The sequence below is a fragment of the Cucurbita maxima genome, unplaced genomic scaffold (genome assembly GCF_002738345.1).
Source record: "Cucurbita maxima cultivar Rimu unplaced genomic scaffold, Cmax_1.0 Cma_Scf00022, whole genome shotgun sequence".
NCBI classification, from domain to species: domain Eukaryota; kingdom Viridiplantae; phylum Streptophyta; class Magnoliopsida; order Cucurbitales; family Cucurbitaceae; genus Cucurbita; species Cucurbita maxima.
The window spans coordinates 557,495-570,361 of record NW_019272038.1 but is presented as its reverse complement, the minus strand read 5'-3'; the positions used below and the strand labels follow the sequence as shown (position 1 = coordinate 570,361).

The 12,867-nt window shown below is 34.2% G+C and overlaps 1 protein-coding gene across 1 annotated transcript in view; it reads left to right on the top strand.

Annotated features, from left to right (window-relative positions):
- The window catches only part of LOC111496114 (DNA-directed RNA polymerase I subunit 2), a 17,160-nt gene extending 4,462 nt beyond the window's left edge, over positions 1-12,698 (top strand). Inside the window, exons 6-27 of the mRNA XM_023146408.1 lie at positions 645-715; positions 2,066-2,143; positions 2,249-2,294; positions 2,408-2,588; positions 2,685-2,737; positions 2,858-2,931; positions 3,115-3,232; positions 4,073-4,160; positions 4,637-4,752; positions 5,300-5,427; positions 5,505-5,584; positions 6,623-6,864; positions 6,968-7,132; positions 7,254-7,418; positions 7,674-7,748; positions 8,534-8,637; positions 8,734-8,809; positions 8,995-9,123; positions 9,196-9,336; positions 10,075-10,287; positions 10,772-11,029; positions 11,911-12,698. Of these exons, the coding sequence (XP_023002176.1) occupies positions 645-715; positions 2,066-2,143; positions 2,249-2,294; positions 2,408-2,588; positions 2,685-2,737; positions 2,858-2,931; positions 3,115-3,232; positions 4,073-4,160; positions 4,637-4,752; positions 5,300-5,427; positions 5,505-5,584; positions 6,623-6,864; positions 6,968-7,132; positions 7,254-7,418; positions 7,674-7,748; positions 8,534-8,637; positions 8,734-8,809; positions 8,995-9,123; positions 9,196-9,336; positions 10,075-10,287; positions 10,772-11,029; positions 11,911-12,324 (3,015 nt within the window). The 3' untranslated portion in view covers positions 12,325-12,698. The remainder of the gene's footprint in view (positions 1-644; positions 716-2,065; positions 2,144-2,248; positions 2,295-2,407; positions 2,589-2,684; positions 2,738-2,857; positions 2,932-3,114; positions 3,233-4,072; positions 4,161-4,636; positions 4,753-5,299; positions 5,428-5,504; positions 5,585-6,622; positions 6,865-6,967; positions 7,133-7,253; positions 7,419-7,673; positions 7,749-8,533; positions 8,638-8,733; positions 8,810-8,994; positions 9,124-9,195; positions 9,337-10,074; positions 10,288-10,771; positions 11,030-11,910) is intronic.
- Positions 12,699-12,867: the final 169 nt, after the last annotated feature.

Genomic DNA, 12,867 nt, shown 5'->3' with positions numbered 1-12,867 from the left:
AAAAAAAAAAAAAAAAAAAAAAAAAAAAATTATACTTGTTGGAACATTGTTCTTTGAATCAAAGTTGAGCAAGAGGTTGAGAGATCTTATGGAATTGTGCTATATTGGCTGCTTTTTGGCTTATTTGGAAAAATAGGAATTAAAGAGTATCACAAACAACCTTTTGGTGTTGTACAAACCTTATGAAATTCTTTTGTATCTAGACGAGGCATTGCTTTTGTAGAATGTTGGGTGGCGTTCCCTTTTCCCCAGCCCTTAGGTTGTCTTGTATTTGGTTTAGTACAACGATCGTCTCAGAGAAAAAAAAAAAAAGAACAAAAAAAAGAGAGGAGTTTGAGAGATCGGTCATTTACAAACTTACTTGATTAAGATCTGTTCTATATGTTGTATAACCGTGTCCTTGTGCTCTAAGGAGAGATATCGGTTGTTTTCAAAGTCTTTTGGGTGAGTTTGGGTGTCTGAATGCTTATTGTACTTTCAGGAAATATGTGATGGCTGGCTCATTTAGCTTTGTTGTCTTTAATTTCCACCCTACTTTTCAATTTTGTTAATGAATTTTCTGGTTTCTAGTAGAAAGAAGCCGCTAAGTTCTTTTTAAAAGATTATTTGCTATAACTTTTTTTTGGTGTCATAACTCTTTGCAGCCGATGAGTATGGTGAGGAATTCATTTGCTGATCGACGGGAAGGTTATACCGATAAAGCAGTGGTTATAAGGTTTTTTTTTCTTTGTTTTTCTAAATAGATCAAGCGTAGTGTTAGGTAGTTCATTCTCACAATTCTTTTATTGTTTTCTTTCTGTTATATTATAATCTGGTTCTTATCTTGTTCTTTGGTCTGAATCCTTGCTCTTTTGTTTTAAACAAGAAACAGAACAAATGAGAAGAGACTAATGCTCAATAAATACAAATTTCACAAGGGAGATAAAGAATACAAAAACAAAAAATTAAAGGAAAATAAAAAGGTATGTTAAAAGGCAAGCAAACATAACACTGAGAGTAAAAATGTAACTGCGAACAACCAAAAAAGCTAGAATAAGGATCCTAAGAAAACCCAAAAGGAAGAAGAAACAAGGCCGGAGAGCATTCATGAAATCAGAGAAACCAATTGAGATCCTTCCGAAGACAGAAAAGGCACCAAGCTAACCAAAATCCATAAAATCAAGCAATCATATGACAACTTCTCTTCATGCAAAGAAGCATGCAAGAAAGCACCAATAACTGCCTCTTCAGCCACCACCAACCCTTCATGCGAAGCACCTAATGAATTTTCTGCCTTTACCAAAAAAACAGCATTAAATGTATTAACTGCCACCAACTACACTCCATGCAAAAGACCAAATAAATTCTACTCCTCCAGCGGCACCGAATGCATCTCACTAACCATAACCTCAGCCCTACGGACGGCTACTCAAACAAATAATTGGAAGAGGGTTTCTTTTAATATATCTTTAATTTTTTTATTTAAAAATTGTTAGTGTTTTAATTAATTTTTTTTTTTTTTCCAACTTCCTTTGAGCCGAGAGTGTGGAAGCTCTCTTCTTCCCCCTTTTGTAATTTCATTCGTTCATGAAATTTGTTTCCCTTTGCCTAGTTCCTGGAAACCAATTTTCTTTTTTCAGTAGAACAGGTTCTAGAAAGTGTACAACCTACAGAGCCAATCTTCTTCAAGTAAGGTCATCACTCATCACTTCAAAACAAATTTCAACAATACTAAACCGATCCCACATTGTTAGTTGAACTACGAAACTGATTTTGGCCTATAAATAAATATATTGCATTGAAGGAAAATGTCATTAATTAAAAACTTGAGGCCTCAAGGTCGTTAACTTTTCTTAAGAAGCCAAATTGAAGGTCATTGTATTGAGGTTACAAGATGAACGCAAGGTTTTACCTTTTGCTGAAGCTTTTTTAGTTAAAGTATTTTCTACTTTTATGTAAATAACGTAGTCTCTTTTGAATGAATATAAACACCTTTTTCTTCTTGGTTTTGTTTTTTTTGTTTGTGGGATCTACATTCAATCTTTAGATATCACCTAAGTTTTAAATTTTTTATTATCAATTCCAGGTGCGTAAGAGAAGATCAATCTTCAGTAACAGTCAAATTATATTATCTTAGGAATGGAAGTGCCAGACTTGGCTTTTGGTAATGTTTGTAGACATCGCTTTACAGAGATATATACCTATTTAAAATTTCTACGTTTCAGATTTGTGAAGCTGAAGACATTCTCATTTTAACATAATTTTGTAGGGTTAAGGGAAAGGAGTACTTGCTTCCCATAGGGGTTGTCCTGAAGGTTCAATAACTAAATATTGGATTTCTCCTTGAATAAAAAGCAGCATATGAATTATTGTTTTTTCTAGTCTTTTTTCACATTCAACATTTTCCATATTTACTTTGTCTTGTCAGGCCCTAATTGACACAACTGACCATGAAATATTTGCAAGTCTGACAAGCTGTTATAGTGATAAACACGAAAAGGGTAAGGGTGCTGTTGGAACTCAGCTTGTTGGTGAAAGGGCAAAAATTATTCTTGATGAAGTTCGAGACCTGGCACTTTTTGATCATCGTCAATGTCTAGAGCATATAGGTGATTAACTCAGTATAGTTTAAATGGTTATTTCTATGGTTGTAACCATTACCTATATATATATATATATATTAATTGAATTTACTGTAAATTTAGGACAACACTTCCAGCCAGTCATGGAGGGGATGGAAAAAGAAAAAATGTCCACTGTGAGTTCTATACTTCTACTCATAACACGTTCTTTGGTCAATATATGAACCATTTTCTTTGTAGGTTCACTTCATAAAGCATTTTAATTAGTCGTTAATTCTCTACATCTTTGTTTATAGATTGCAGATGCAGTTTTCAAAAACTACATATTTGTTCACCTCGACAACAATTATGACAAGTTCAATCTCCTCATGTGAGCTGCCATTACTTTTCTAAATCTGGCATTTTAATTTTATTATTTAACAAGAGTCCTGAAATTTTTTATTTAGAACGGAGTTGTGCACTTCTTCCTTTTCTATTGCACATTCATTTATGATTTTCCATTTTGTATTACTGACAATTTTATTTTTTCGTGCGTGGCTTTCCCCTTGATAAGTTTTATGGCGCAGAAACTTTTCTCCCTTATAGATCAGACGTCTGTACCTGACAATCCTGATTCCTTGCAAAACCAAGACGTTCTGCTACCTGGTCAACTGATTACTATTTATATGAAGGTAGAAAAATGCCGAACTTCCATCTCATAGAAGCTTGATCTGGAAAAATTTTCATTCATGATTCATTTACGATGGCAAAATACACATAGGTTCTTTTAAGATATATGCAGTGTGTGATAATTGGTTCGGATTTTAGAGTGCAATCTTTTATGTTGAGTTTTGTCTTTTTTTTTCCTTCAAAATTTTCTCTATTTGTGTCCAAGCCATGCTTGAAACTAAAAAAATTAAAGACACTGCAAATAGCATGTTAGACACTTGTCTAGAGTGTGTCAGACGTATCTGTGACCAACACGAACACTTGGCCTTAAATGAACTATCGGTGCTTAATGGATTGAGCCAAAGTATTTTTGCCTTGTCTTGGAAAGGACGATTCTGGAAAAGGTATAACAACAATTTAGTGGCCCAGCCCAATTACAGACGTATCACTTGCCTAATTGATAGATGCACATGCAATGCTACTTTTATGGAATATTAAAGAATGTTAATTCTGTGAAAGCATAATATTTTATTATGCTATTCACTAAGATTTCTATAAGCGAGAACAGCCAAAATTAAACTATACAAAAGTCATGTTCTTTTTAACTCAATAGGTAAGCGTGTGATTTTCTCTTTCCAAGGAGGTTGGAAAAACTCAATTATCAAGAAACCTCGTGTCAATACTATGCTGGCTCTACACACAATTTGATAGATTCAGCTATTGAGAAATATATATGCTGTGTTGATAGCTTGACTCTACTAATACAAGTTCCGTTTTCTAATAGAAAAATAGCAAGACCTTAATGCTCTTTTTTCACGATAAAGCTTATTTGTTATTAAACTTATGCTTTGATTAAATTCTAGGAGAAACTAGAAGACTGGTTGCAAAAGGTGAAAAAGCTTCTTCAAGATGAACTTAGCGATTCCAGCAAAAATTTTGATTTCTGCAGCTGTAAGTTCTCTTGAATGCTTAAGGTTCTTTGTTTTTTTTTTGTCAGATTAACTTTCATCTACTTAGTGGCTCTTATCCACTGTTAATCTGTCCTCAAATTCTAAAATTGAATCTTTATCAAGAACACAACTTCGGCTGTATTAATATCTCTATTTCTGTCAGAACATGAATTACTATGCCCCTTTAGCTAACTAAGAGGACCTTTGAATACCCTTGTTTTTCTTTTATTAAAAGAAAAGGATTAAACCTTTATTTTTGTACTACCATTTCAGTTTAAATCTTCTTTTGTACACACAGACTGCCCCACGAAAATCATGTTTCTTGTTGAAAAAAAACTTTGATTTTACATTTTGATTTAATTTTTTTTTTAATTTTACATTTAATTTAATTTAATTAGAATTAATTATCTTCAAATTTAATATCAGTATTTGCATATTATTTTTGTTACTGAGTATCAATTTGTTTTATATCATCAGTAGCTGATGTCAAGAAAGTCATGGACAAGAATCCATCAAAGCAGATTAGTTCAGCTATTGATAATTTGCTGAAAACCGGAAGACTGGTTACACAAACGGGCCTAGATCTGCAGCAGGTAAGAATGTACATTGGTGCTAATTGTGTTACATATGTAGGAAATATATATTATCACTGAACATGTGATAAGGTGTTCGGTACTTTTGTCTATGTTGATTTAAAATTTTCAGTGATCAAGTTCTTGATATATCACAAAATAAATTGAGTTCAGAGCCTCAGTGATGATATACATGCTTTACAGCTCTAGTTAGTTATTTTTTTTAGTTTTGTTTCTCCATTATTTTTTGCCTACAAAGTGAAGAAAGGCATGCCGGGATATTTTTATGGTTGGCCAATAAGTGCGTAATGTTGGCCATTCCTTGAGATCTACAATTCATTGGACAAAAAGTATCAGAAATTGATTTTTTTTGGACGTATTAATGAATAATGGCATTGGGGGTTGCACCAAAAGACTTGAGTAGACAAATACCAGGTATTGAGGATCTTATTCTCCTCATATGGGCAAAAGGTCCCTTTCCTTTTCACAACTGTAAAGAGTTCTTTTATATTTTTCTGCATTGAGTATTCTATTTTTGTTCTAAAATGTGAATATTTGATTTCATCAGAGGGCAGGCTTTACAGTTCAGGCAGAACGACTTAATTTTTTGCGCTTTATATCTCATTTTCGCGCTGTTCATCGTGGAGCTTCATTTGCTGGACTTCGCACCACAACAGTGCGGAAATTGCTACCTGAGTATGTTGCTCTTTATGCCATTTGTAGGTTTGTGGCATTGTGATTTTGCCTGTCTTTGATAATGTGGTATCATGTAGGTCCTGGGGTTTTCTTTGTCCAGTACACACTCCTGATGGTGAACCATGTGGCTTGTTGAATCATTTAACCAGCACTTGCAGTAAGTTTGCCGTTCATCTTATGTGTCTATATGAGAGTTGTCCATATCTGTGACTGTTACTGATTGTGCTCTGTACAATAACTTACTGTGCAAAAGTTTGGAACTTCTTTGCACATACAATTGTTTTTTAGGATCTTGGGGCAAGATTTGTACATTTTATATGTAGAGCCCTTCTGAACATCTTCGGATATTTAATTTTAATCAACTTTTTGAAATACCACAAATTTATGCATTTAGTGCTCCATGTGTATGCTTTCAATTGATGACTACGTGGTTATGTTGTTGCTAATTGCATTGGGGAAATGTTGAAGGATTGTTTCTTTACATAAATTTTGGAGGAACCTTAAATAAATGGTTGGAACTCGATTAACTAGAAAAACCCCACCTAGATCAATAAAATGAACTCTCTTACGACCAAGATTATGTCCCACGACAAGGGATGCTCTTGTAAGGACATGTTCCAATATGATAGAAGGATGAGAAATCAAAGAAGTCACAGAAGTTCAATGAATCAAAGAAAGATGAACAATTGAAGGAAAACAACGTAGTCTTGAGAAGTTGCTTTTAAAGATTAGTTCAACGTTGTGCAAACTTGAACACCCACAAAGAAAAAGAAAGGGAATCGAGATGAGGAATTATAAGACAAACATCTTCCTTCAACTCAATTTCGATTCTCTACTCAAATTCACTCACACAAGGGACATTTGTTAGTTGACTTAATTCAATTACAAAAATAAACAATTGCAAAATTTTACTTCACAGTAATTAAAGACAAGTTAAAGGGAAAAAAAAGCTTTAAACAAGAAAAAAAATCATAAGTCGGAAGGGAACTATATGCTGCACCTGACAAATTGATATTACACTTGATATTTCGTCTCTCCCAAGATTGTTAATCATGTTGGTACTTTAATTTCTATCATAAAATATTGTGGCTGCACTTATAAATTCCTCTGTGCTGCTATTTAGTAGGGTAATGGTTAGTCTCTATATTTGCAGTGGATGAAAAATTCAGTTGGATTCTATGATTTTCTATCTCAGGAATTACATCATATTTCAATTCTCAAGGAAAAGTTAGAGACTTCTTCAAAATAAGGGCGTCTATTTTGAGTGTTCTAATTGCAGTTGGAATGATACCGTCACTACCAAAGCTTGTTCAAATGGGTCCTCCTGATGTTCTTAATGTTATTTTAGACGGTCGCATAGTTGGTTATATATCATCTGGTGAAGTAGAGAAAGTTGTTGCTCATTTACGACAATTAAAAGTTTTATCTCCCCATGTGGTTTGTATTTTTCCATTTTTCTTCAATTACTTCTCTCTTTTTTTTCTGTTTTTTTTTTCTTTTTTTCTTTTCTCATTCTTAATATTTTAACGTTATGTTTCAGATTCCTGAAGATCTGGAAGTTGGATATGTACCATTGAGTATATGTGGAGCATATCCTGGTTTATTCCTTTTCACATCTCCTTCTAGATTTGTTCGACCAGTTAGAAATCTTTCAATATCTTCTGAGGAAAATCAAAATATCGAACTCATTGGGCCATTTGAACAGGTTATATCACAGTTCAGACCTATTCGAAAGAAATTTTTTGGCCCTAATGCTAGATTTGTAGGGATCTTGTTTTCTGGATGGCAGCAAGCTAAAAACCTGATTCCTTATTTTTTTTAAACAGGTATTTATGGAAATAAGATGTCCTGATGGGGGTGATGGTGGCAGGAAAGATGAGTTTCCTGCGACACATGAAGAAATCCATCCAACTGGGATGCTCAGTGTGGTTGGGAATCTTACCCCTTGGTCTGATCACAATCAGAGCCCGCGTAATATGTACCAATGCCAGGTTTCTCTCCTCATGGACTATTTTGAAGTCCCATTTTAAAATAGTTTTCTATCTTTAATAAATAGTATACATATATTTTTAAAATTAAAAATTCAATGTTATATTTTGAAGCAGTTCATAAAATTTAAAAATAAAAGAAAACAGTTTAAAATTGTTAATTGTTAATTTATAAAATGGTGCTTTTGCATTATTTCATTTTTATAATATACTGTTTCTTTGTTTATGTTCTCCTAACTTGTGATAATTTGAATGTAGATGGCAAAACAAACAATGGCATTCTCTCTGCAAGCTATTCAGTTCCGTGCAGATCAAAAGCTATACCATCTTCAGGTTTGTCGCCATCTTGTTTATTTTTGTTAATAAGATTTCTCATATTATCAAGAGCACGTAGTCTTTCTGTTTTCGATTTAGTAATGGTTATTGTTCTATATTTGGAACATAATATCCTGAGCATTTGTTGATTGATGCTTAAACTATATTGGTTTTGGATGATCATTTTAATTGAGAACTTGATTATATATCCTCATTTTTTATAAGAACAATTTCATTGATGTATGAAATTATGAAAGGGACGAAATGTTCAGAGTATCATAAAGAGCTTGCCTAAGTAGATAAAAGGGTAGCATAACTATAAGAAGAAAAGAAAGCAGTAGATTTACACCAAGATATAGCATGATATATAACAGATTTGAGGAGTTTGTCAAAAGGGAGCTCAATGTCCAAAAAGAACCTTTGGTTTCTTTCTTCTCACACATTTCAAAGAAAGGCTCTGATGAGAGAAGTCCAAAGCAAAATCTTTTCATTTCTAAAAGGGTGGCCCAATAGTATATGCTTTCTTGAAATTTAGATCTTAGTACCTGTTGTTTGAGTCTTGAATCTCTTGTTTTTTTCTGTGAGGTTAGCGGCCTTTTTATTCTTTCACTGTCTGCCGCTAATAACAATGTGAAAGATGTTGATGTAACTACTTTTTTGTTTTGATGTAAATTTGTTAGTTGCAAAATGTGAAATAATCGGGTTATGTTCAGGCACTTTCAGTTATTACCCGTCTTCTATGTTTGAAGCCTTTCGTTAGTTTTCTTGCAATAACATGCAAACTTATTTTGGAATGTTTATAGACTCCTCAAACCCCTATCGTTCGTACAAGTACATATATGAAATACAACATAGATGAATATCCAACTGGGACAAATGCAATAGTGGCAGTGTTGGCATATACTGGGTAAGAAATAAAGATTGTTGGATAAATTTTTTGGATGGGATTGGTTTATATTTTCTTGCAATCCTAATCAGTCTATTTTATTCATGATGCATGTAGTTATGACATGGAGGATGCAATGATTTTGAACAAGTCCTCTGTGGAGCGTGGAATGTACCATGGACAAATTTATCAGGTTTGTTTGTGGTTGTTTTTCCTTTTGTGATCAATAAATACATGTGCACGTTCAACATCTGCACATTCAACATCTTTTTCCCCTTAGACAAATATTTATCTATTTGTTTGACTCAAAACAGAATATTTATTAAATTGTTACGCATATTCTTGCTGATGTGTTCATCCATTGTGGTAAATTGGCAGACAGAAACCATTGACTTGTCTGAGCAGAGCAGTAGATCAAGTCGCAGCCAAAAGTTGTTTAGGAGGAGTAATATAGACAAATCTGTGCGGTCTCATATAGATTCGGATGGGCTTCCTTATGTTGGTCAGGTTAGCCTTATCTTCTGTGTTATCTTGTTTTCTTTCCGTGTTAAAACTGACTAAATTTGTGACATGTTTCAGATGATAAAACCAGATGAGCCCTATTGTAGCATTTATGATGAGGTGGCAGGCACAACTAGAAACATGAAACTTAAAGGTTCAGAACCTGTATTTGTTGATTATGTGTCTGTTGATGTAAAGAATAAGAAGCACCCTCAAAAGGTAAATAGGGATCTCTTTCCTTATTATCTGAATTGTAACAGCAGATAAATAATTATAGTGGGTTCTAGTGGACTCAACTTGGAGTTTCACTTGATCCTATGTGAGTATTATTATGAAAGCAAGGAAGCTCTACCTGTTCATGTTTTTAAATGTTCTTTTTATTGATATTTGTGGCTGACAATTATAGCTTCATTGGTTCATGCGTTGAATCAAGTATTACTATGTCATGGGCTTGATGGCACTCATGGCTTTATGGAGGATGATAATTTCAGCCATGTAATGGGAAGTGGGGCCTATGAGAAACTGGTGTATTTTGTTGAAAAGCCGCGCTTGTGACCTTGAGATTTTTAATAGGATTGCTTTTTTTGTTCTTTAGATGGGCTTCTTTGACAAAAGATTTTGAAAACTTTACCTCTTTTATAACTCCTCAGAAAAGTTCGCATCTTGTTCCTTTTATTTTTATTTTTTTAGTAAATCCTTTGAAAGTAGATATTTTGCCCTCCCATTTTGCTCCCATGTTTTTTATAAAACTTATTTTCTATAAATAAAAATTCAACAATCATTAGAAAAGCAGGTCTAATGATTTTTGAATTTTTGTAATCGCCTTGGCCCCCCCTGTTTGTATTAGATTTATCTTTGTCCTTCTTCTTCGTTTTTAATTAATTCAGGTATTGTTTCCGTGGAAACAAAAATAGTCTGATCAAGTCTTCTTACTTTCCCTTCTTTTTTCCTATTAAGGTGAATATACGCTTCCGACATCCCCGAAATCCAGTGATTGGAGATAAATTTAGTAGTAGACATGGGCAGAAAGGTGTTTGCTCCCAACTATGGCCAGATGTTGATATGCCATTTTCTGGTGCTACAGGAATGCGTCCCGATTTGATTATCAATCCACATGCTTTTCCTTCGAGAATGACAATTGCAATGTTAATGGAGTCTGTCGCTGCTAAGGTAATACTATCTAGAAACGGAGTAACATATGTATGTTTTTTTTTTTTTCCTTCTTTTTTTCTTTTGTGATGAGCAACTTGGAAATACATTGAGAAAACCAAAAGAAACAGCCTAACGGCAGAGGAATAGGGAACCCCCTCCTAAGGAAAGCTAATCACAGAAGGGCTTTCCAATCACGAAGGATCATCGAAACAGAGTAATGTTATGATCTACTTTAACTAAATATGAAATTGAAGGCACCTACATGAACAATTTATTCTGAAGTAAATATAAATATTGGTAGAGTGCGATTCAGTATGTCTCCTCTTGGTTAACTTAATGCAATAAAACCTCTAGTGCCTGTAATGATAAAAAGACACCATCATCGATGTTTGTTGGGAAGAAAAGAAATTAGGAAGAAGTTTTGATTCGGCAAAGTTTCATTGCTCCTTTCAGTATTCCGTTGAGCCATCTTTTGTAGTTACAGTTCAATCACTTGTTACAGGGAGGCTGTTTAAATGGAGAATTTATCAATGCGACGCCATTTAAGAGTTCGGTAAAGAAAAGAAATGCTGGAGATGAAGAGTCTAAAACTGAATCACTTGTTGATGAACTTGGCTCCACATTAGTTAAAAAGGGATTCAATTACCATGGTGTTGAGGTATTGTACAGTGGGGTTTATGGAACAGAGCTAACATGTGAAATTTTTATTGGACCCGTATATTATCAGCGTCTTCGGCACATGGTTTCTGATAAATATCAGGTGAAATTTTCTTATTTAATTTATTTTTTAATAGCCAATAACTTTGTTGACATTTTCACATTAGTTTTGAGGTCTTATCATTAGTGCCTTTATAAAGAATGAATTACTATTCACCTATTGGGGGGACATTGGCGTCTTCTTATTCTTAAGATATTATTATATTCTCATATTATTTCGTTTCATGTATCCTGAAGCAAGTAAATGCTTGCTTTGGGGGTGCTATAATATCTAAAATTGTTGATGCATGCCTTGAGCTCCAGGGACCGTGCCAATACTTCTTTCTGTTTCACTGTGTTTTAACAAGAATATAGATTTTTTTTTTTTTTTTTTTTTTGGATAAGTTTATTTCAATCATAGAGGGATGTATAATCTGTGGTGTTTACAAAAGACCTTCTCAATTTGCAATGAGGGAGGTATAACTATAGGAAGTAAAAATATTAGACAGTTTACACGAAGATATAGCTTGGTAAAGAATATTCTCGAAAAGTTGGAATATAGAATATGTATCATTTGGAAGGTCTGAAGTTTTATTAGTGCACCATTGTCTATATTCTCATTGAACACATGCACCAAAATCTGTTAGTATCATTATAGGCACTTGAGACTTCCTCTTGTTTTGGGTTTGAGAACTTGCAAGCTTGTTTCTTCACTTTTTTATGGGGTATTTGTAGAAAATAAACACTGTTTTTATAGAGGATGAGAGATCGGATGAAAAAGTTTGAGATGGTCTTGTTCTGAGTCTTATTTGTAGTTAGGTTAAAAAATCCTTTTGTTTGAGCTTGTTTTTATATGCTCGTGTATTCTTTCATTTTTCTCACGGTTTCTTACCAAAAAATTAAAAAAAGACATGACCTGTTGATTTATGTTTGTTTTATTATCAGGTTCGTTCGACCGGAACTGTAGATCAAGTCACTCGACAGCCTATCAAAGGTAGAAAAAAAGGTGGTGGCATACGTTTTGGTGAAATGGAGCGTGACTCAATGCTGGCACATGGAGCATCTTACTTATTACATGATAGGCTTCATACATGTTCTGATCATCACATTGCTGATGTGTGTTCGCTTTGCGGTAGCATTCTTACATCAACTTTAGTCCAGCCCCAGAAGCGTGCCGTGCGCGAAATTGGTGGTCTTCCCCCAGGGAAGGCTCCTAAAAGGGTTATATGTCATGCTTGCAAAACAAGTAAAGGTATGGAGACAGTGGCAATGCCTTATGTCTTCAAGTACCTGGCAGCAGAGTTGGCTGCAATGAACATAAGAATGACTCTCCAGCTAAGCAATGCAGCAGGAGCCTGATTTGACCCATGTTCATGTTTAAGATCTCTTCTTTGCTTGGTTCAGCATGGCAGTTATGGTTCATTCTAACACTCCTCGTCGAGCTTTGGCTAACAGTCGGATCAAACTCGACCAGTACCGAAAAGACAGCTGGGCTGCTGTCGAGTGTCCTACAGTAGTACAATGTTTATTGTCGTGGGGGCAACCAAATTTAGTACTATATTTTGCTTTCAGGTCTTCGAAGTTATTGTCAAATCCCATTTTTGTTCGATTGAGTTTTTGCCATAATTTTCATTCCTTAGGCAGCCATGTTGTAACATAAAACGAACTATTTTATAATGTTTGATGAATTTTATGAATTATAATTTATTGAAAGCTGAGTTCCATTATTAGAATGCGCATATGCCTCAGACGCTTGTTATCTAGTGTTCGATAGTGCTGCTTTATCAGGAACAAAGAGATGGAGTTTATCGGTCTATCCTCTGCGATGTGGTTGTCTCCATCAAAATATAGAATTCGTCGATTTTTTTTTTTTCTTTTTTGAGTTCATTAAGTAAGGAGAGT